Here is a 24961-nt window from a genome sequence, read left to right on the forward strand (position 1 = left end):
ACTCCTCTATATCAGGTTCTATGCCACGCACTGAGGATAAAGCAATGAGTAAGAGGAACATGGACTTTACATTCTAATAGGCACAGGCATTAAGCAGGTACCACAGAGTAGTGACATTGTTATTTGTGTGTTTCAGTGCTTACATAGGGTGCTACAATGGAGCATAACATGGATATTTAATGTGGGCTGCAAGATCAAAGTAGTGGTCCCTAAGGAAGGGTCATTTAAATAGATCAGAGAGATGCACAAGAATTAGTCAAATGCAGTGTGGGAGAGAAAAATTCAGGGAGTGGATCCATAGCTGCAAAAGTGTTGCAGTAGGGAGGATTGCCCCTTCAGAAACTGAAAGAAGCTCAGTGAGGAGGAAAGTGACTTGGGATGCAGCTAGTGAGCAGGTGGAGTTGGATCATGTGGAGCCATTATAGGTCATATTAGTGAGGTTGAACTTTAGCATCAGAGCATAAGAAAACCATGGAGATGATTTTAAGACAGAAGGATGGATGGGTGGTGAAATAATAACGGCTATTTATTTAGTTCTTGTGATACTTACTGTTCTGAGTTCTTTAAAAAGATTAGCTCATTATTCTCATAACACTTTGGAACGACATCCTATTTTACAGATGGGGACACTGAGGCATGGGGAGGTTGAGTAAGTTGCCCTGAATAACTTGTTAAAAATCAAACAACATATAAGTAAGCAGTAGAGTATGATCAGATTTACACTTTTAAAAGATCGTTCTGGTTGCAACACAGAAGATGTTGAGTTTCTCTCAGAAATCAGCCAGGGGGCATTTGAAGTTTGACGATGAGAGAAGATGGTGGTGGCTTGGAGTGTAGCGGCTGCAGCGGTGGTGGTGATGGTGAAGGTGGAGGAAGAGGCGAAAGGGGAATGATCCCATACCACTCTACCTTTAGCTTGTTCTCCCTCCATCCTGAATTGCTTCTGTATTGCCTTAAGATTTGCCTTGATCCTTTGTATGCATCTGTAGCTGAGGATTTATGACAAATAAGAATTCATTCTGTCTGAAACCGGTTTGGCTCAGTGGATAGAGCGTTGGCCTGTGGACTGAAGGGTCCCAGGTTCGATTCCGGTCAAGGGCATGTACCTTGGTTGTGGGCACATCCCCAGTAGGGGGTGTGCAAAAGGCAGTTGATTGATGCTTCTAACTCTTTATCCCTCTCTCTTCCTCTCTGTAAAATATCAATTAAAAATATTTTTTAAAAAAGAATTCTTTCTGAACCTTTTAAAATTTTTTACCAGAAGGTACAGACCTGAGTTAAGTTGGGTGACTTAATTGGGTGGGTTTCATGTTTGAGTTCAGAGTACAGACAGAAGAGCATGGCATGTTAATTACCAGCAAATGCTTCATTTCAAAGCCAGTGTGATACTGATAACTGTCAGACCTATCTTCTCAGGAATATTCAGCACTGATTCCCTTCATACCTCCAGAAAGCTCAACAGAGGCACAAGTGAATAGAACAATAGTTTATTCTCAGATGAACAGAACTTCTATAGCCAGTTAGTTACATGGTATTCTCTACACAAGTTAGGTTCTCAATAGGGGACTCCCCCCTGCCCCTCCCCGCCTTTCTGCTTAAATGATTGCTAGCCCAAGGGAGAGAGGTGAGGTCTATAGCTGGGGCCACTGTGGTACACAGTACTGTTTTGTCCATTTTGTGTTCTTCATAGTCTTATTCTGTAGTGATTTGGGATAAGGCTGAGGGGTTCAATAATTTTTTTTAAATATATATTTTTATTGATTTCAGAGAGTAAGGGAGAGGGACAAAGAGAGATAGAAACATCAAAGATGAGGGAGCATCATTGATCTGTTGCCTCTTGCACAACTCACAGTGGGGATTGAGCCCACAATCCAGGCAGGTGCCCTGCCCAGGAATTGAACTGTGACCTCCTGATTCATAGCTCGATGCTCAAACACTGAGTCATGCTGGCCGGGCAAGGGGCTCAATAGTTTTGAAGCAGTTGGGAAAGAGTATTTTTCTTGAGGGCATGCTTAATTGAATTTTTATTTTATTTCCCCCCCCCCCCCATCCTTCCCCATATTCTGTGACCAATGAGGTCACAGCAGTATTGCCGATAAGATCTGTAGTTAGATCTGTTTGATTGGAGGTTGAATGAAATACAGGTTTGCTTTGCCCTAACCACTTGGTGAATAGCAGTGCATTTGTACCAATCCCTCCTGCTGTCTAAGCTTTGACCTTGTTGCAAGTCAGACATATTCAGAAGCTTAATTGCTCTTGTAACTTAAAAAAGTTACTTAATAACTTGTTCACTAAACTCTGTAAATTGAAAGAGAGGACTTAATTGAAATTTCAATTGCAGAATAAAAAATCCAGATTGTTTAGAAATTCTATTGAAATCTAAGACGTGGAGTGAAAGAGTTTTGTTATATTTGAAGCTGAATAAAGCTGTAGAGCTTTTAAACATGTATCCTTAATAAAAAAATATTTAGGGATGGATATGAACACGTGGCAAATGGAGAAAGTTCCATAATCTTTGTGAGTTCTGGTAGCATGGGCCCCCTGTTTTGCAGTGGTAGGACTAAGATGCAGTGAGCTGATTTCAGGTTGCTGCTTTCATTTTGTGTGCCGTCACATTTAATTCAGTATTTCATATTTCTATGAAATGCTTGCTAAGACTCCTTCCAAGAAACAAGGCCAAAAATGTTTTTCACTTCTCCATGGAACACAGCTCTTAAGTGCAAATTCCTTAGGGTCTGACTAGAAATCCATATAGTAATAAAGATGCTTCCTTTTGAAAGATAACTTTTGTATATTGTGGTTATCAAGTGTTGCTGGAAACCATCAGTAAGAATCACAGTGTGAGTACTTGAAATCTTTGAGGTAGTCTGTAATTTTCATATTGAATTATTATATAGCAGTTTTAAATAACTTCAGGAAGCTTAGTGCTGATAAGAACCTCATGAAATAAAAAATAAATACCTTTTAAAAATGAATATTAAAAAGGATATTTTTTTGGTAGGAGGACATAATGGAATTTAGGAGTGTTGACTCATTTCTAATTCTAAAAAAAATAGCAACTATGTATTTGAATAATTTCTAAAATTAAAATAGTAAATGTGATATTGATGAAGGCATTGCTGTATTGAAATATGACTGGAAGAAGCAGTCTGCAGTGGATCCTAAAATCTAATGGTGTTATTATAATATTCTGATTTTGTTCCTATTAAAATTTAGGGGGGAAAGTTTTAGTATTGGGGTAATCTGCATAGGAATAAAGAGTTTATTTTGTATGGGTATTTTCTATTTTCTGTCATAAAATTAGACATTTATGAAATACTTTATTTGGTTAAAATATGGTTTGTTGGACATAGAAAATTTGAAGGTATTTGGTAGAGAAATATCTTATGATTAAAGAGGTTTTTCCTAATTAAAATTTGAAGTCAAGCCCAGCCAGTGTGGCTCAGTTGAATGAGCATCATTCCATGAACCAGGAGGTCATATTATAGTTTGATTCCATGTCATGGCACATGCCTGGGTTCTGGGCTTGATCTTCAGTAGGGGTGTGTGTAAGAGGCAGTCAGTCAATCTTTCTCTCACATTGATGTTTCTTCTCCTTAGTTGTAAATGTATTTACAACTTTGTACCTAGAACACAATTTATAATTTCTGTTAGTTATTGCTATTGGAGTCTTTTTCCCTTGACTGAGGGTCCCATCACAGGTGTTTACGTGCTTCACTATCTCTATCCTCTTATATACAGGGGGAGGCAAAAGTAGGCTTATAGTTGTTTGTATGGAAAATAATACAATATTTAACACATAATAATCCAAGAATAAACTGTTTCACATACAACTTTTGCCCCACCCTATATATTATCTTTCCCCCTCCATTATCCTGTCATTTCCAGACATTTTGCATTTTATGAGAATATACTCTCCCTTTTCATACCCTAGCAGGCAATAAAAACACTACTTTCCCTTTGCATGATGACTTGGTCAACATGTTAGATACAATCTTCAGGTGCATTGCCATTTCTCTACCACTCTCTATATTGCTGGATGAATATGGGCTCTTTTTGTACTGCCAAACTGTTTCTAAATGTTGGTATTGGGGATAACTACATTATTGTTTTTATTATGTATTACAATATATTTTGTTCCATTGTATAACCAAATCTAGAATATAATGTGGCATTTAGCAATGGATTTTAACTTGAAAATACCATGTGGTTCTGTTTACATTTTGTTTGTTTAACTGTTTTGTTGATTAGATTCCATATATAAGTGAGATCATATGTTATTTGTCTTTCTCTGACTGGCTTATTTCACTTAGCATAATAATTTTCATGTCTGTCCATGCTGTGCAAAAGGTAAGATTTTTGTCATTTTTACGGCCGAGTAATATTCCATTGTGTAAATGTACCACAGCTATTTTATCCAGTCATTTACTAATGGACACTTGGGCTGTTTCCAGGTCTTGGTTATTGTAATCAACAAAATAATTCAACAAACAAAATAGAAACAGAAGCATAGATACATAGACTGATAGTTGTCAGAGGGGAGTGGAATTAGAAGACTGTGTGTAAAAAAGGTGAAGGGATTAAGCAAAAAAATGTACACACACACACACACACACACACACACACACACACACACTGAGTGGCCAGATTATTATGATCTCTGAACGAATAATAATCTGGCCACTTTGTGTGTGTGTGTGTGTGTGTGTGTGTGTGTGTGTGTGTGTGTATGTGTGTATTAGAGGCCTGGTGCATGAATTTGTACATGGTTGGGGTCTGGCTAGCCTGGCCAGGGCGAGGGGTTATGGCTGGCTGGCCGGTCTGCCTGTTGGTCAAACTCCTGGTCGAGGGGACAATTTGCATATTAGCCTTTTATTATATAGGATATACACTGAGTGGACAGATTATTATGCATTCAGAGATCATAATAATCTGGCCACTCAGTGTATATTAAGCACAAAAACTTATACACAAACACACACACACACACACACACACACACACACACACACACGGCCAACAGTATGGTGATAACCAGAGGGAAAGGGAAGTGTGGAGAGGTGGAAGTGGGCAAAGGAGGCATAAATGGGGACAGAAAGATACTTGACTTTGATGACTTTGGATGGTGAGCACACTATGCATTGTGCAGATGATGTTTTATGGAGTTGCACACTTGAAATCTATATGGTTTTATTAACCAATGTCATCTCAATAAATTCAATAAAAAATAAAGTACCATGTGGTATATTTAAAGTTTTTATTTTGATAATATGGCAGTAGGAATGTGGAAAGGATCATATGTCATTCTGGTATGACTATATTGTTTACTAAAGACTGATTTTGTGTGTGTGTGTGTGTGTGTGTGTGTGTGTGTGTGTGTGTGTATGGTTAATTACTTTTTCTCAGAAGTTTACTCATAACTCATATTTTGAATTTATAGGTCCCAAGAAATTCTGATATCCCAAATCCAGCTGTGGCTCAAAGAGAGGAGCAAAAAAAGATAGATGGAGCTGAACCTCTTACAGCAGAGGAGAATGAAGAAAAGGAAAAACTTCTCACACAAGTAAAATATTTTAAGTGACTGAAATGCTAATAGAAAAAAGAAAATATAGATTACTATTTTTTTGTTGTATAGGCCTAGTACTGTGGTTGGCAAACTGCAGCTTGTGAGCCACATGTGGCTCTTTGGCCCCTTGAGTGTGGCTCTTCCACAAAATACCACGGCCTGGGTGAGTATATTTTGAAGAAGTGGCATTAGAAGAAGTTTAAGTTTAAAAAATTTGGCTCTCAAAAGAAATTTCAATCATTGTACTGCTGATATTTGGCTCTGTTGACTAATGAGTTTGCCGACCACTGGCCTAGTACCTTGACTGGATACATTAACAAAACTCAGGACTATTTTGTAACTGTTTAGACCAAATATCCCCATTTTTTTTTTAATCTCTTTCACAAAATACAATCTTTTGGAAATACCAGGAAAAACATAAATGTAAAATGTAGGTGTCAGTTGTTAGAAAGAAGACATGTGTTTTATTAATTATAATAAGGTCACTTAATTCACTTTGAGTCCTAGGACAGTTATTACTAACATATTCTTAAAAATTTAAATTTATTTTATTGACTGATGCAAACTGTCCTCTGAAATTATACTTTACTAATATTTTATTTATGGCATAATTTTATAATTCTCAAAATGTCTTTTATTCTTTCTTGGAAAGAACTTTAGTACAATGATGAGAGATTTTTGAAACTTTAAAAGGTAATCATTGTATACTTAACAGCTAATAGCTCCTCAGAATAGAGAGCCCAGCTATAAAACCACATATATATGGACAGATAATTTTTTACTAAGGAACCAGAAACACAATGGAGTAAAGACAGTCTCTTCAATAAACAGTGCTGAAAAAATTGTAAAATCATATGCAAGCGAATGAAACTGGACTACAGTTTGTCCCCATGTACAAAAATTAGTTCAAATTGGATCAAAGACCTAAACATAAGACCCAAAACAACAAGTTACATAGAAGAAAATATAGGTACCAGACTTATGGACCATGGTCGTAGAGAACATGTTATTTACACCAAAGGCAAGGGCATGTATAAAATATGGGATTATAAAAAAATATACAATATCTTGAAACTATAAATCAGTTTTTAGTACTTAGAGAGAAGTACATTCTCTTCAAGATAGAAAAGCAGTTCTTTTTTTATAAATAACACTCATTCAACTTTTGATTCCAACATAAAACACCTAGGATTTTATGAGGAGAAACATTTTCAATCTTTTAAACTGTTTTAATATATCATTTTATAGAAGTAAATGGAACAATAAATGGATTTGTTAATTGAACCTTGATTGATAATGCTTAATTTTTTTGTTCACCAGGGATTCACAAACTGGACTAAGCGTGATTTTAACCAATTTGTTAAAGCTAATGAGAAATATGGAAGAGATGACATTGATAATATAGCTCGAGAGGTGGAGGGCAAATCCCCTGAGGAGGTCATGGAGTATTCAGGTTTGTATATAACTTCAAACACGATGTTTAATTGTAATCTTATTAATTTCATTGGTGTCACTGTAATTGTGCCACTGTTCAGAGATCTTTTAAACTGTTATGAATAAAGTACAGGTGAGAGTATCTATACTAATAAAAACCTAGGTGGCCCTCACATCCTCATGCGATGCCCTCATGTCATCACAAGATGGTTGCCCCTACGTCATCACAAGATGGCCACCACAAGATGGCTGACAGGGGAGGGCAGTTTGGGGTGAGATCAGGCTGGCAGGGTGGCAGGGGAGGGCAGTTGGGGTTGACCAGGCCTGCAGGGGAAGGCAGTTGGGGGCCATTGGGCTGGCAGGGGAGGGCAGTTGAGGGCCATCGGGCTGGCAGGGGATGGCAGTTGGGGTTGACCAGGCCTGCAGGGGAATGCAGTTGGGGGCCATCGGGCTGGCAGGGGAGGGAAGTTGGGGGCAATCAGGCTGGCTGGGGAGTGGTTAGGGGTGATCAGGCTGGCAGGCAAGTGAGTGGTTATGAGCAAGCAGTCTCGGATTGTGAGAGGAATGTCTAATAGTTGGACATCAACCAAGGTGTCCCAGATTGGAGAGGGTGCAGGCTGGACTGAGGGACATACCCCAGTACATGAATTTCATGCACTGGGCCTCTAGTAAAATGTAATTCTATTTCTAAAAAAAGATTTTAAGAGTTATCAAAACAAAGTAAATGCTGTTGTCCCTAGTGGTTAGCTAGTGGAGCTAAGTAAAGCCCTGATGAGAAAAAAGGCTATTGGATAAGCATTGAGAAAATGTTTCCCACTTTTCCACCTCTGGAATTTGATCCTCTTCTGGGTAAAGATTTTTTTCTTTTTATTTATTGATTAAGGTATTACATATCTGTCCTTATCCCCCATTGTCCCCCTCTACCCCTTCTTCTGGGAAAAGTTTGAGATTTCAGGTTCACCAGATTGAATTAGTGTCTTTCTATGTCATCCTTGAAGTAGAGAATTCCAATTAGGCCCTTTTAGGTCCTCAGACACTGTCAGGGTTCCAATGAAATCTAGGCAGGTCTTGTGGGTTCCATTAATTTCAGAAAAGCTGAAATAAATATAAAAAGACTGCTTGAATAAATCTGTTGATTGATCCTAGAATCATGTCCCTGTTTTACTCAGCTGTGTCTTTGGTATTGACCAGAACTAGGTTAGCTGCTGAAGCACATGGGGTTAATACAATTCCCATGCCACAGTGTATTCAACCTTCAGCTTCTAAAAAAAATCTTACCAAATATAGGCAATTATGTCTAGGAAATTTTCTGTATGTAGAATAGGAAGTTTCTGACTTTCTTTTTTTTAATTTATTTTTTATTTATTTATTTTTTAAAATTAATTAATTTATTTATTTTTACATATTTTATTGATTTTTCCCCCTCCCTCCCTCCCACACATCCCCTCCCTCCCCAGAGCTTTATGTCCATTGGTTGTACTTATATGCATGTATACAAGTCCTTCAGTTGATCTATTATCTCCCCCAGATCCTCCTCCCCTCCCGCTGAAATTTGACAATCTGCTTGTTGCTTTACTGTCTCTGTATCTATTTGTGGATAATAAAGATCATTATAAACTGATGAACCAAAAGGAAGTTTCTGACTTTCAAATAGGCTGGGCTCTCATATTTAGTCTGAATATTAGCTGTGTAGAATCTAGTACATTTCCCCCATAAAAACAATCTTACAAAGTAGTCTGAGGTTTCTATGCTAGTCTCTCAAATCCTACTTAGCTTAACAATTCAAATTCTATAAGGAAGAGACATTATAATACTAAGAAATATGTCAAGGATTAATATAAAGTGGGACCAGTTCTTAAGGTATCTATAGTGTCAGTGTTTGAAGAAATCCAGATTTAATTAGAGAATACATTTTTTTTCCCTTTTGGAAATATGAAAGGGTCTTATGATTACTAGGGACTTTAGAGGTTGATTATACTGAGTTTTTATTTCATATAGTATAAATCAAGTTTATAAACTTCCTATTTTCCTTGATATTGGCATCACACTTCTATTACTCTTAAGCTTTATCACATAAGTTTAGAGCACTTGGTGGCTTAGAGAGAGTAAAAACGATGAGAGAGACATTTTATCAGCAAGAATAAAAGAATGTAAAAGGATATGTGTAGAGTGATATTCTGAAGTAGAATTTTTTTTCAAAATAGCATCAGTGTATATGAAGCACTCACTGATCTTATTTTCAGTGACCTGTAGCTTATTTTTTAAACTTACTTGGAATAGCCTTTTCTCTAAAAAACAAAACAAAACAAAATACCAAGTCACCCTAATTTTGCAAGAAAACAAGTGATTAAAAAAGATAACATGTCAGATATTCCCTCAAATTTGATACCAGGCTTGGTGGCATGACTAGCTCAGGATGGTTTAATTTGGGCTCTGTCAGAGGGTGGGGAAATTGGAATAGTTTATGTAGTTGGTTACAATAAGAGAAGAAATAGCTACTATTGGCTATTGAGTATCTTATACATAGTAGGCATTTAAACATGTGTTGAATGAATAATTGAAAGAATGAATAAATGAATACAGGTGCTTATACAAAGTGATGTGCGAAAATTTCTTTCTTTTTAAAAAAGTCCTCACCTGAGGATATGTTTTTATTGATTTTTAGAGTGAGAGGAAGGGAGAGGGAGAGGGAGAGGGAGAGGGAGAGGGAGAGGGAGAGGGGGAGGGAGAGGGGGAGGGAGGGAGAGGGAGAGGGGGAGGGAGAGGGGGAGGGAGGGAGAGGGGGAGGGGGAGGGAGAGGGGGAGGGAGGGAGAGGGGGAGGGAGAGGGGGAGGGAGGGAGAGGGGGAGGGGGAGGGAGAGGGGGAGGGAGGGAGAGGGGGAGGGGGAGGGGGAGGGGGGGAGGGAGGGAGGGGGGGAGGGGGAGGGAGGGAGGGAGGGAGGGAGAGAGAGAGAGAGAGAGAGAGAGAGAGAGAGAGACATCAATTAGTTGTCTCTCATATGTACTCTGACTATGATCTAACTGCAACCTGGGTATGTGACTTGACCAGTAATCGAATTCACCACCTTTAGGGGTATGGGATGACTCTCCAACCAACTGAGTCACACTGATCAGGGTAACATACCTTCTTATAGGGTCTAAAATTGAAAAATTTGAGAGCATGTCATTAAAAAGACTTTTTACTGAAGTTACATTAATGCATATTAATGCAGCCAGATTATTTGGCTCATATAAAATTAGGGTGACTTGGTGTTTTGTTTTGTTTTTTAGAAAAAAGGCTATTCCAGGTAAGTTTAAAAAATAAGCTACAGGTTATTGAAAATAAGCAGTGATTGCTCCCAAAGGTGAAGCAATGGTTTCAATAGTTGCTGTTTCATAGGAAATTTGAATTAATCTGTTGATAATGTTTTCCTTTTTGTTTTTGCTTGCTAAGAAGCAGTGCTCTCTAAGTTATATGGTCATCTTCTCTCCTGTTTCACTTTATGTATTTGATCACTTCTGCATCATGTTGGAATAAAAGTAGCACATAAACCAGTATTGGTAGTATCTTAAAATCCTGTCATTTGGGATGGATAATAAAAAATGCCATTTGTATTTAATAATTTAACATATACAGAGGGATATGAATCTTAAACATCATTTTACTGTGTCCTTTTCTGTTAATTTTTCATTGTACAATTTTGTGAATTTATTTTCTTAAGATGATAGTATTCTAAAGTAGTAACTGTCTTTCAGCTGTATTTTGGGAACGTTGCAATGAATTACAGGACATTGAGAAAATTATGGCTCAAATTGAACGTGGTGAAGCAAGAATTCAACGGAGGATCAGTATCAAGAAAGCTCTGGATGCCAAAGTACTATATTTCATAATTATAAAATTATTATTATACTAGAGGTCCAGTGCACGAAATTCATGCACTAGGGGGTGAGGGGGGTCCCCTCAGCCCGGTCTGCACCCTCTGATAGTCTGGGATCCCTTGGGGGATGTTGGGCTTAAACCAGCAGTCAGACATCCCTCTCACAATCTGGGATGCTGCATGCACCAGTGACCATACTTTTCATACAGGTGAAAGGCCTCTTGCTATTGTATGGGCAGCTATATTTTTATGATCTGATTATAAAAAGTAGTACATAACACGATCCTTCTGAGGCAGTAGTACCATTTTCCCCATCTTATGGGTGGAAAACCTGAAGCAGAGAGAAGTGAAGTAATTGGCTTTGTCATATAGTTGTAAGTGTCAGAATCAGGGCTGACCACAAAGTGTGCATGTCATCACTGCATCATCCTGTTTTTTCAGTGTTAGAGTAGTCTTGCCAGGCTTTAATTTTTAAATCTAAGAGACTGTTCCCAATATATAGGGTAGGGTCCCTAAGCCTGGCCAGTGATCAGGGCCATCTGTGGGGCAATTGGCGGGCAGAGCCCCTGCTGGCACCCACCTTGGCTGGTGGCCTGGTGCTGCCTGCTGGCCGGCCCTGTCCCCCAATCATCACTGCCAGTTGCCCTCCTTGTGGTCAGTGTCGTAGTGACTGGTCTTTCCGCCATTCGGTAGATTTGCATATTAGGGTTTTATTATATAGGATTATTTTAATTGATATGGTTACTAGCTTTGATTTATTATTGCACATTTAGTTAAAACACTAACTTGTTTAAATCCTCAGATTGCAAGATATAAGGCTCCATTTCATCAGTTACGCATTCAGTATGGAACCAGCAAAGGAAAGAACTATACTGAGGAAGAAGATAGATTCTTGATTTGTATGTTACACAAAATGGGCTTTGATAGAGAAAATGTGTATGAAGAATTAAGACAATGTGTACGGAATGCTCCTCAGTTTAGATTTGACTGGTTTATCAAGTCTAGAACTGCCATGGTATGTATTTCTTTCTTACTTATTTTAACTTTTATTTTGAAAATTTCAAATATTATATATTATTCACTTAGATTCTCTAATTGCTAACATTTAACACATTGACTTTGTCCCCCACCCATATATGCATGTATATACATACATACATATATATATATTCTATAGTTTGCATTCAGAAATACATATTTTTATTTTATATTTATAAATATACATATCTATACTTTTGAACATTTGAAAGTAACTTGCATACATCATTAGTGTTCACTTCTAAATACCTCAGCGTTTATCTAAAAATAAGAACATTTTCCTACATAACCACAATATCTTGATCCTACCTGAAAATGTTAACATCGATTCAATAATGTTATCCATTATTCAGTGCATGTACAAAATTTCCCAGTTGTCCTACAAGTATCTTTAATAGTTATTGTTTAAACTTGATGATCCAGTCAAAATTCAAACATTAAATTTGGCTATTTAGTCTTTTTAGTGTCTCCCCCCCCCCCCCCCCCGCCCCAGAGGATATGTTATTACCTTTTATCAATTTTAGGGAGGGGAAGAGGGAGGGATGGAGGGACGGAGAGAAGTAGGGAGGGTGGGAAGAAGAGAGGGAAGGAGGGAGGGAGGGAGGGAGGGAGGGAGGGAGGGAGAGAGAGAGAGAGAGAGAGAGATGTGAGAGAGAAGCATCAATCAGTTGCCTCTCGGTATGTCAATCTGCAACCTGGGTAAGTGCTCTGACCAGTGGTCAAACTCACCACTCTTTGGAGTATAGGATGACATTCCAACCAACTGAGCAACACTGGTCAGGGCTCTTTAGTGTCTTTTAATCTACAACTTTATGTTTTTGCTCATTGCTAGACTTAAGATTAAGCATTTTTGGCAAGAATATTACATAAACGATAGGTACTTCTTATTGTATTACATCATGAGGCACATCATGTCAGATTATCACTTGGTGAAGCTAAGTTTGATCACTTGGTTAATATGGTGACAGCTAGAACTCCCCACTTTAAAGGTACATTTTCCTCTTTGTTATTAGGCAGATGATACTTGAGACTGTTTATATAACTTAAGGATTTATTTTTAATGAGAATGAATTGTTGCCTAAGTGGATTCTTTTTTTTTAAAGATATATTTTATTGATTTTTTACAGAGAGGAAATGAGAGGGATAGAGAGTTAGAAACATAGATGAGAGAGAAACATTGATCAGCTGCCTCCTGCACACCCCCCCACTGGGGATGTGCCCGCAACCAAGGTACATCTGGAATTGAACCTGGGACCCTTCAGTCTACAGGCCAACACTCTATCCACTGAGCCAAACCAGTTATGGCCTAAGTGGATTCTTTATAAAATTATTATGAGACAAAGTATACTTAAGTAGGAGATATATTTTTATTTTAGCTACTTATAATTTATTCTGGTACTTTCTAATCTGAATTGTGTTTTTATTAAATTATAGTGCTGCTTAGCAGTGTTCTGATGATATTGAAATAAATGCAACACATTTTTAATGTCGACATCATCAATTTTTTGAAAGCTGAATTAAAACAAAAATAACTTTTAAATAGCCTAAAAATTAAAAGTAACCAGAAACTAACAATCCAAATATTGAACTTTTTTTTTAAGTAGTTGCTATCTACCATAAATGCTTTCTTGGCCAAAGCTTCATAGGGGTGCAAAGATTTTATTTGACTTTGAATTTCAGTTCAAGTTGAATAATAAGAAAAGAAAAAAATTTGAGCTGCCATATTGAAGATGCTAATTTTGGCAGATGCTTTATAAGATCAGATATTCCTTAAAGCTTTATAAAAAATTTAGAGTGTTCTCTAGGATTGTTATTAGAATGTTCCTGTCAAGTTTATGGAATATGTAATACTGGGAGGGCTAGCAAATTCTTTGGATAAAGCCAGGATCCAAATGGAACTAGAGAAATTGGAATGATGGATCTGTTGGATCTTACAACATAATACTTAATAGGAATAAACATAAAGTGCTATACTTGTTTGGAAGAATATGAGGTGTATCTGTATATAAAAGCTGAAGTGACTGAATGACCAAAAGACCGAACAACTATTTGAGCAGTCACTATGACACACTGACCACCAGGCGGCAGATGCTCAATACAGGAGATGCTCTCTGGTGGTCAGTACACTCCCACAGCCAACTTCCCATGGCCAGCCAACATCCCATGGTCCCTCCCCCAGCTGGCTGGCCCTAATCAGCCCCAATCGGGACTGGGTGAGATGACCCTGATCGTCCTGATCACTGGCCAGACCTAGGGACTCTACCATGCACGAATTTCATGCACTGGGCTTCTAGTATAAGATTCAGTAGAAAGTACTGGGAAGAGAATAAAAAATTAATCTATAGCATGAAGGGCAAAGTTTAGATGTAGTGAAGAGTTGTTTGATAGGGTTCTTTGGATAACTGACAGATCATTGAAGAACACTGTAGAATAGTTTGTCTATTAGATTTCAAAATGAGATTTTATTTTGATTGTCTGAGGCTTTGGCAGTGAGCTTCTTAGCCTTTTAAGGTGCCTTCTAGCTTAGTACATCTGTGACCATGTTTTGCAGAGAATTCCTTTGAAGGATTTTTTGAGTTATAATGGGAATATAACACTAGTTTCAGGTGTATAATGTAATAATTCGATATTTGTATATACTGCCAAATGATGACCACAGTAAGTCTACCATTTTTTTTTTTTTTTCATTTAGAGTTAGAAAGAATTTTTTTTCTTGTGGTGAGAACTACTTTTAGGATTTAATCTCTTGGCAACTTTTAAGTATGCATTACATTATTATTATTTTAAAGATTTTTAAAATTGGTTTTTATACAGAGGAAGGGAGAGGGAGGCAGAAATATCAATTGACTGCCTTCTGCATGCCCCCTGCTGGGGATTGAGCCCACAACATGGGCATGTTCCCTGACTGGGAATGGAACCAGCAACCCTTTGGTGCACAGAACACCTAACCAACTTAGCCACACTGGCCAGTCTGTAATAATATTGACTGTAGTCACTATGCTGTACATTACATCTCCATGGCTTATTTATTTTATGACTAGAGGCCCAGTGCATGAAATTCATGCACAGTAGGTTGGGCCAACGATCATGGCCAGTCAGGTTCTGCCTCCCTGCCCGCTCCTTCCCTTGCTGCCTGTGTACTGCCATGGTGCGGCCCATCCCCTCTCCTCCCACCCTTCCTGTCTCCTCCTTCCTTCGCTCCCTCAGTGCCCTACTGCTGCCACTAATCACCCACCATGTTCTGTGCCACCCCCTGGTGGTCAGTACACGTCATAGCAAGCAATCAGTCTCACGGTTGAACTCCTGAGGGGACACTTTGCATATTAGCCTTTTATTGCTATAGATTGGAAGTTTATACTTCTTGTATTTAGCATTTTAGCCATTTGGAGGTTTATGCATTTAACTAATTTAGAGCAGCATCAACAACTTTTAAAAGACAAATGCCTACTTACATTTTTGGTGAATCATATTTTATATCATACACACCCTTTTATGTGGTGGAATTTTTGCTGAATTTTCAAGTATATTTCAGTGATATTTTATCAATTTTTAAAAAGGTTGAGAGTTTAATGCTGTTTTCAGTTTCTGGAATCATTAAACAAAAGCAGTAGGATGAAATACCGTAGATTCAGAAGTGCAAGGAAAAGCTTATATTGTTTGCAATATGAACATACCTGTAGAACTATATAAACATTTCATCTTCCAAGAAAAAAAAAAGTATATTATTAACAGCCACTAGATGTCCCTGAACTCCCTTGTAAAGAATCTTTTTCCTCCATCTTCTTTCTACAAAACATTTATCTGTTTGTTTTTACCAAGATATTTAAATCTCTAATGTATATTTTCCAAAGAGGAGATATTAACTACATAGCTAATGAACAATGAAACATTTATTTTGTCTTTTGAAAATGACATCTCTGTCCTTAATTACCTTCTAGAAGGTACAATTTATGATTTCTAACAAATCTTTAAAATATATAATAGTTTATTTCATATTTAAATATTGTAATATGAAGTGTTTTGTTTGTTAACTTTTCTGTCATATTGTTTTTATTTTCCTCCTGGGTAATGGATCATTTTTGCTTATATATCTGGAATTAGAGTACAGGTAGTATATTTTAAAATATATTTAAACCATCTTTTTTGGAATATGTTATAATATTAATCATTAGGAAAATGAAATAAGTCAGTCAAATACCATATGATTTCATTTATATGTGGAATCTAAAAAACAATGTAAACAAACAAAACAGAAACAGACTCATAGATACAGAGAATAGACCTATGGTTGCCAGAGTGGAGAGGGGTTGGAGGAAGAGGTGAAAACGTTGAAAGGTTTGAGAAGTACAGAAGTACAAATAGTCATGGGAATGTAAAGTACAACATAGGGAATATAGTTAATAATGTACTGAAAATATGGGGGGAACCCTTACTTAACTATGATTATCTAACCACTATGATGTACACCTGAAACTAATACAAAATAATATTGAATGTAAACCATAATTAAAAAAATTAAAATAAAACACCAAGAAATAGATTATTAATATTCCTAGATGATCTCTTTGCCCCATCATTTTATTTTTTATTTTTTATTTTTAAATATATTTTATTGATTTTTTACAGAGAGGAAGGGAGAGGGAGAGAGAGTTAGAAACATCGATGAGAGAGAAACATTGATCAGCTGCCTTCTGCACACCCCCTACTGGGGAATATGCCTGCAACCAAGGTACATGCCCTTGACTGGAATCGAACCTGGGACCCTTCAGTCTGCAGGTCGACGCTCTATCCACTGAGCCAAACCGGTTTCGGCCCCATCATTTTAAATAATTGTTCTTGTATAGTGAATCACATTCACAACCTAGGAAGATTGAAAGAGGCCGTTGAGATTTCCAAAGTTAAAATAATTTGTATTGGTGAAATATCTCATTTTTAAAAATACAGAAGGTGTAATTTGATTCATTATATGTGTCACTGTGTTCCAATTAAAATCTTACTAATATTTAAACTTTAAATTTAGCTTACTATAGAAGCTATCTTTAAAAACATAATCTTGCTTAAATATGTCTTTCTTTTCTCCCAGAGATACCAACAAATAGGATGGAAATGCTTAGGAAAAAAGTAGAAACCTTGGTAGTCATATTTTATTCTGAGGTCTCAAAGTACTGAACTAATGGCTTCTGACTTAAATAACAGTCTCAAAGTGCTTAAAGTCATGAACCTCCATTTCTAAATATGCCTCACTTTGAAAGCCTTCAGCTAAAGGTTGAAGATTTCTTTGAGGCTCTACTCCATTTAAAAATTCTTGCTCTACAAAAAGAAAAAATGAATTTTAGTTTCATTTCTCTGTGCTAAAAAGATTGTGATTTCTTTCTCCAAAAACTTCTGTGTTCTTTAAGTAATCAAAGCCTATTGAACTATATACACAAGTAGGAAGGATACGATCAATTTAGATTTTTAAACTCAGAGCATATGAATAGCTCTACCAGTTCTCTGCAAAGAAAAAAATCTTAAAATGGGGTCTTAGTCTTAGGGCATTCAAAGACTTTTACCAAATGACTATAAGAAGAAATGATAATACTTCATATTTGATAGTACCTTTTAAATAATGCTTGTCAATCCCTTTATCACTATTAGCTCATTAATTTTCTTGCCATTCCTTTCAGGGAATGGATGTCAAGGTACTATTTCTATTCTTTTAGTGATAGACCAATGTGACTGGGAGATTTGAGAAGAATATGAGAGGTCCAAAAGGTTTATCACAGTAGTCAGTTTTCTGGAAAGGACATATGAAAAGTACCCAAAGCTTAATCAGTACATTTTTGGATCTGCTTAGGTCCTTTAAAGTACTTGCAGGAGAAAAGCAGAATTTAACTCTCTAAGATAAAGAACATTTCTTGATATAATCATTTATTGTATCCTTTGCAGGGTTGCTTTGACACTTAATTTTAATTAAAAAAAAGAATTCTTGCCTTTTAATTTCTGGGGACATTTTTTATTTCCTCTCCTAGTTAAAGGAGCTATGTGCACATTGCCTGTGGCCATGTGCCTTGGAGTTGAATCAAAGTATTAGTAATTAGTTATTACAATTATCATGCCTTTTGTAGTAGCTTAAATTATTTTTTTCTGACAGCCTCTCAGAGAATAGCACACTGTTGTATACAATGTAATAAAAATTTCATGATATTACTGTTTGTTTTTAAATCAACTTATTAATGAAAGTGTTCCTTATTTAAAATCCAGAAAATGAAATTTCCCATTAGAATTATAAGAGAAAAAATACTTTTTAGGAAATATCACCATAGCCTTTTATTAGCTTGCTTCCCTTTTTATAGATTTATCAGTGATAGTGTTAATTAGGTTATTAGTTCATCATAGTCAGAGAAAGATTTTCTTTATAGATATTGTACTTTAGAAAAATAAAAGTCAAATTTGAAAATTTCCAACTTATTCTAGAGTCACAGTAATTACTTTTGTTTTTTGCTTATGTGGCGTGGTCTAGAAAATTTCATAAAGCAGGCCAATCACAATTTTTGATTTTACATCTCAGTTAATTATATGATAATAGCTAACATTGATATTTTAGTGTATTACATTATTAATGAAGTGTGAGAAATATGAACTAATACATTATTGATAAAACTGGTTAACTGTAAAATGTATTATTGGGTTCTTGACTATAGAATTATTAAAATATTAAAAATGCAATATAGTTATGCTCATAGAGATATATTTTTAACTCATGAACTTAAAAGATGAAACTTTCTCTTTCCAGTCTTAATTTTGAAAAGGTTCTATGTAGAGATAAGTACAGAGGAGGTAGTGTTTGACTTTGCCTTGAGTGTTAAATCCAAGGAATAGCTTCATAGAAGAGGTCCTTCTTGGAACCAACTCTTAAAAAGCTAAAAGTAGTTGGCCATGGGACTACATTCAGGGTTGTGGAAACATCATGTGCAAAGGTATAAACAAGCAGAGCATATTCAGAAACTGTAAATAGGTTGGTATGGTAGGGTGTAAGTAAGGAAGTATTGGGAAATGAGGAAATAACTGTCTGCTATATTGAAGTCTTTGGTTTTTAGTCTATGATACACTGAGTGGCCAGATTATTATGATCTCTGAATGCATAATAATCTGGGCACTCAGTGTATATCCTATATAATAAAAAGCTAATATGTAAATTGTCCCCTCGACCAGGAGTTCGACCAGCAGGCAGTCCAGCCAACCACCCATGTCCCCTTTCCGTGGCCAGGCTGGCTGGACCCCCCACCCATGTACAAATGCATGCACTAGGCCTCTAATATATATACTGAGTGGCCATATATATATATATATATATATATATATATATATATATATATATATATATATATATATATATACTGAGTGGCCAGATTATTATGTGTTCAGAGATCATAATAATATGGCCACTCAGTGTATAGTGTGGGGAGTCATTGGAAGATTTTAACAGGTCAGTGACATGACTAGATTTACATTTTATAAATAGTGTTCTGTGCAAGTGGCCAAATGTCTACCTCACCTGCCAACTATAGGCTGATAATCTCCAAACCGATGTCTCTATCTTTTCTCTGTTCCTCATTTTTTTTCCTTCCCTTGGCTTATGCATTGTCATCTGTCCCAGAGGCATTTTGTACTGTTCTCTTAATTTTTAAGTGCAACTGGTTATATCTAAAGGGACCAGCATAATACCTTGCACAAATTAGGCATAGATGAGCTTGGAACTTTTGTATTTAAGTTTGCTTCTACCTCAGACCTCTGCAGTTGGAGGAGAATTGGATAGAAGGTGAAGAAATAAACCAAATGGGGTTGAGTTCTTTTCATTTACCTTTTTCTAATGCTAGACTTTATTTGGCTCTCATTCCTGTAGCATTTATTGATTCACTAGAGGCCCAATGTTGGCTCTCTGACATCCCCTGAGGGGTTCCAGATTGTGAGAGGGTGCAGGCTAGGCCAGTGATCAATTGATGTTGGGGGGGGATGCAGGAGATTGGCCAGCCAGGAAAGACCATAGGAGGGCTCCAGGGCATGTCTGGCCCATCTTTCTCAGCCCTGATTAGCCGGACCCCAGCAGCAAACTAACCTGCTGGTTGGAGCATCTGCCCCTGGTGGTCAGTGCATATCATAGGGAGCAGTTGAGTGGCCTTAGCATATCATTAGCATATTATGCTTTGATTGGTGGAATGACCAACTGGTCGACTGGACACTTAGCATATTAGGCTTTATTATATAGGATAAGTTTGAATAGTCAGTTGTAAATAGCATGTGTTTTATTAGTAACTAGAGTGTTTGATTTAAGGCAGAACTGTTCTAACAATCTGTGATACAGTAAATGCACTAACAGGAGTCTGTTTTAGGTGTTTAGTATACTTATGTGTTACCTTGTGAGGAGGTGATATAACATTTTATAAGTAACCAGAGGCCTGGTGCACGGAATTTGTGTACTGGGGGAGGGGTATCCCTCAGTCCAGCCTGCACCCTCCTGCAGTCAGGGAGCCCTCAGGGGATGTCCAACTGATGGCAGAAGGACATCCTTAGTGCTGCTAGGAAGTGGGAGAGGTTCCCACCACTGCCGCTGCACTCACCAGCTGTATGCCCAGCTCAGGGCTTCTAGCTGAGTGGTGCTCCTCATGTGGGAGTGCACTGACCACCAGGGAGCATCTTCCTCCTAGTGGTCAGTGCACATCATAGCAACTGGTTGTGCCACCATTTTGGTTGATTTGCATATTAGCCTTTTATTACATAGGATTATGTTTAAGCAGCAGCAGCTAAGTAAAAGCATCATAACATTTGGTACTTGTTTTTAAGAAAAGTATGCTATATTTATTAGAATATTATTTCTAATTTAACTGGCAGTGTGCTTGGACCCTGAGATTCTAGTATAGAATGTGATTGCTTTTTGTTATTATGATAGAGGTTCCAAGGTAACAACGGACCTTGGAAATATATCTCACAATGTATAGTTCAAGGTATTGATTCTATAGGTAAAGTATAGGGAGTTTATAAAAGGGCAAAGGCAAAAGTATAGGGAGTTTATAAAAGAGCAAAGGCAAAAACCTACCAATTTTGTTTTACTAAGAACTGTAGAAGAAAATTATGGCTTTATAGAACTACCTAAAAATTTAGAGACACAATGTGAAGTGCAGTTTATATTTTGCCCTTGCTCATTCACCTGCTTTTGACTTTGAACCATAATGGGCCTGAACCTTCTGTCATTTAGACTTAGGTAGGGTTAGTGTCTAGGATTTTAGTACATAAGAAATTTGATGTGGAGCTTCTTTAATCTCTTTCAATAAGTCACTTCAAGACTACTGATGCTTTCTGTGCCTTTTGAATTGATGCTTTGAAGCTGAGTATTGGGGAAAATGATATTTGAACTTGGTGCCCAGCATGACTGATGTTTACTGCACACTAAAGGGCAGTGCTATTCACTGCAAACACATTCCATCATTTCTTACATAAAGGTAGAGATACATATCTTAGTATTTAAAAGTTGAAACTCAGGTGAGCAAGATCATAATTAAAAAGGCGTGGAAAGCTAAGGCAGTAAAATTGGTTTAAGTAAATTGAAAATTTGTAGTTTTAAATTGGTTGGCAAATTGTGCCCACCATCTATTTTTGTATGGCCTGCAAGCCAAGAATGATTTCTATATTTTCAAATGGTTGAAAGAAAATAAAGAGAAGGCTATTTTGTGACATGTGAAAATAAAGAATTCAGATTTTAGTATCTGTAAGGTTTTATTGGAACATAACCACACTCCTTCATTTATATACTGTCTACCGCTGCCTTAATCCTATATGGCAGAGCTGAATAGTTGTGACAGAGACTGTGTGGTTACAAAGCTGAAAATATTTAATATCTGGCTCTTTTCAGAAAATATGTGCTGACCTCTTTTAAATATTTTTATTTATTTCAGAGAGGACGGGTGAGGGGGAGAGAGATAGAAACATCAATGACAAGAATCAATTATTGGCTGGCTCCTGCACGGCCTACACTGAGGATTGAGCTTGCAACCCGGGCATGTGCCCTTACTAAACGAGGGGTGTTTGGGGGTTGTGTTGGTGATTGCGATGGAAACATGATAGCTGCTTTATAATATTTGAAATATTTTCATATAGAAAAGGAAATCAGCTTGTTTTCCATAACTATAAAAATTAGACCTAGCCCAGCTGGTATGGCTCAATGGATTGAGCATCATTCCAACACCAAGAGTCACCTGTTAGATTCCTAGTCAAGGCACATGCCTGGGTTGCAAACACAATTTCCTGTACAGGGGTATGCAGGAGGCAGCTGATCAATGTTTCTCTCATTGATGTTTCTATCTCTCTCTCTTTCCTTCTCTCTCTCTCTGAAATCAATAAAATCATACTTTAAAAAATTCAACCTAGAACTGATTGTTGGAAACTGATTGTAGCAAATTGTAGTGTTGCATAGGGGACATTTTAAACTTGTTGAAAGGTGGAATAGAAGAGCCTTTAGAGATAGAGAGGACCCTATCATTTGAAGAATTCAGACATACTGGACAACTAATTAGCAAAGGCCTAGTAAAAGGGATTCAAACATCAACTTGAATTGTTTTTAAAAACCCTTTATAATCTTGACAGTTTTATGAACTCTCACTATTGAGAATCTGTAACCAGGAAAGAACTCCAAGTACCAAGCTATACCTTTGATTACATCACTCCTCCAGCTCAAAAATTGTCAATGAGATCCTTTTGCCAACTGAATTAAGTCAAATTTCTTTGTTCTTTGTTCTTAGTTTCTAGTTGTTGTGTATTTTTTTTGTGTGTACTTTGATTCAAACTTAGCCTTATTCATCATTCTTACCCTGCACAGCATTTTCCTAGTTAGTTTTTACCAAACATTGTTCTAGGATATGCAAATGGATGATATACAGGACACGGGTTTTGTGTTCAAATAGATTTGAGAAATTCTGATACTGAATCCTTCCCTGGATGGTTCCATTCTACATTAGAATGTGAAATGCCCAGAGAAATCCTGCCATGAAGAAACTTGTTTAACCTTTTAAAAGCCAGCATTTTCACATATGCCTGAACACAAAGTACTTTCTTCTTTTGCCATAGTTATTAACATTGCAGAACAGTTTCCCATTTGTCATGTTCCTGTTGTATTTATTGGTTTAGCATCTCCTCTCTTCTTCTCATATGCTATTTTTCTCACTCCAACTTCATTCCTAAATCCAGCATGAGGAAATGAGAGAAAGAGATAATTAGACTCTAGAACTGTGGAAACCACTCCCTGTAACCCCAGGAAAATGGGAAGATAAAGAGTTATAAAAATGTAGGAGAATCTATACTAATAAAAGAGAGAGATGCAAATTGACTGTACCTTTGCGACACCCACCAGTCAATCAGGAGAGAGTATGCAAATTAACCCAATAAAGATGGTGGGTTAATTTGCATATGCAGGCAATGAGCAGTTGGGGGCAGGGCAGGACACTTGCATTGTCACCATGGCAACCATGCAAGCGTTCCACTCCACCCCAGCAGCTCCGGGAGTGTGAGAAGGCAGAAAGGCAGCTCCAGACTGGAGCAAAGGCAGAAAGGTGGCTCTGGACTAGAGCAAAGGTGGAAAGGTGGCTCCAGCCAGAGTGAAGGCAGTGCCAGCAGCCAGGGGAAGGAAAGCCCATTCTTGCACGAATCTTTGTGAATCAGACCTCTAGTATATAAATGAAAGGAAAATTATATACTATGGAAGTGCTTTTGACATCATAAAATTTCTCATAGTCATTTTGTAGTTATTTAAAAAGTACAATACTGTTTTATTGGTAATCTGGCCTTTCTCCTTGTAATTTCTGGATTTAGCTACTGATCTATTTATAATACTATCTTTTTAGTTAGGCAGTCTTTAAGAGGGTGAATAAAAAACGAGGTCAGGTCCTGGCTAGTGTGGCTCATTGGTTGGGTGTCATCCAATGCACCAAAAAGTTGCTGATTCTATTCCTGGTCAGGGCACATGCATGGGGTTGCAGACTCAATCCTCGATAGGGGGCATATAGGAGGCAGCTAATTGATGTTTTACTCGCACATTGATGTTTTGAGATCAATGTGATCATTCTCCCTTCCTCTCTTTATAAAAAAAATTAAAAATATGGGGTTGGTATATCTAGAGAAAGTGACAGTACCTATGCTAGTAAAGCAACATTCATACTCAACCATTCCTTGGTGCGTTCATCTAGTGAGTTAGGCTATTTTTCTGTGACTGGAGTAGTTAGTGACAAGTTAAAAGGAATGAAGGTAAGAAATTATACAGTCTATTTATAATCATTTTGATATATTCTACTTCTTTGCATATGAGACTGTGTCAAAAGTATTATTTTTTTCCTGAATCACACATATAAACCATGAATATGTATCTAAAGATATCTGTAGTCACAGACAACTATTACTTACTGAGAATAGTAATAGCCAGAGGGTATAGCTTAATGATTCAAGAATGAGATTCAAATAAAGACTCCATCCAGTCTTCCTAGAAACCAACGATCAAATCTCATCAGGGTCAACTTAGCCCTTTCTATAATAGATAAATTGAATAACATACTGTTTAATTTGTATGTGTGTTATTGAATGAAGCTATGAAGAGCATTTGGTCTGCATATTAAGGATACCGGTATTGTTTTGGTAAGTAAGGAAAAGTTCAGTGTTATTTTTTTCTAAATTAATTAACTGTGGGTAATTGAATATGTTGTACAAGAGACTTGAATGTACCAGTGTTTTGTAAGATTATTTTTAACAGTTAAACAATAACTTGTCAATAAGGATTTTTTTTCTGTCTAGACTATCTTTGGTTTTCTGTTTCCTTTTGGGCTTCAGTTTTAGAGTAGAAAATGCTTGGATAGTTGATAATATTTTTGTTATGTAACATTTTCTATGCTGTATACCATTTTTCTGGCTTTTATTTGGACAGATAAAACTGTCTTTAAAAAACAATTTTCCATTTCTTAAAAATGTTACAGATTACCCAACACCTAAAAGTTCATTGCAGGAAATTTGGAAAATACAGGCTAGTATGAAGAAGAAAATATGTTAC

The 24961-nt window shown here is 36.9% G+C and overlaps 1 protein-coding gene across 13 annotated transcripts in view; it reads left to right on the forward strand.

Moving 5' to 3' along the window:
* Positions 1-24961, forward strand: part of SMARCA1 (SWI/SNF related, matrix associated, actin dependent regulator of chromatin, subfamily a, member 1) — an 89542-nt gene that overhangs the window by 60025 nt on the left and 4556 nt on the right. For all 13 annotated transcript variants that reach the window (XM_036443450.2, XM_036443451.2, XM_036443445.2 and 10 more), the window contains 4 exons: positions 5441-5563; positions 6887-7019; positions 10736-10854; positions 11660-11872. In XM_036443450.2, coding sequence (XP_036299343.1) covers positions 5441-5563; positions 6887-7019; positions 10736-10854; positions 11660-11872 — 588 coding nt within the window. The remainder of the gene's footprint in view (positions 1-5440; positions 5564-6886; positions 7020-10735; positions 10855-11659; positions 11873-24961) is intronic.

This window comes from Pipistrellus kuhlii, unplaced genomic scaffold (genome assembly GCF_014108245.1).
Source record: "Pipistrellus kuhlii isolate mPipKuh1 unplaced genomic scaffold, mPipKuh1.p scaffold_m20_p_19, whole genome shotgun sequence".
NCBI classification, from domain to species: domain Eukaryota; kingdom Metazoa; phylum Chordata; class Mammalia; order Chiroptera; family Vespertilionidae; genus Pipistrellus; species Pipistrellus kuhlii.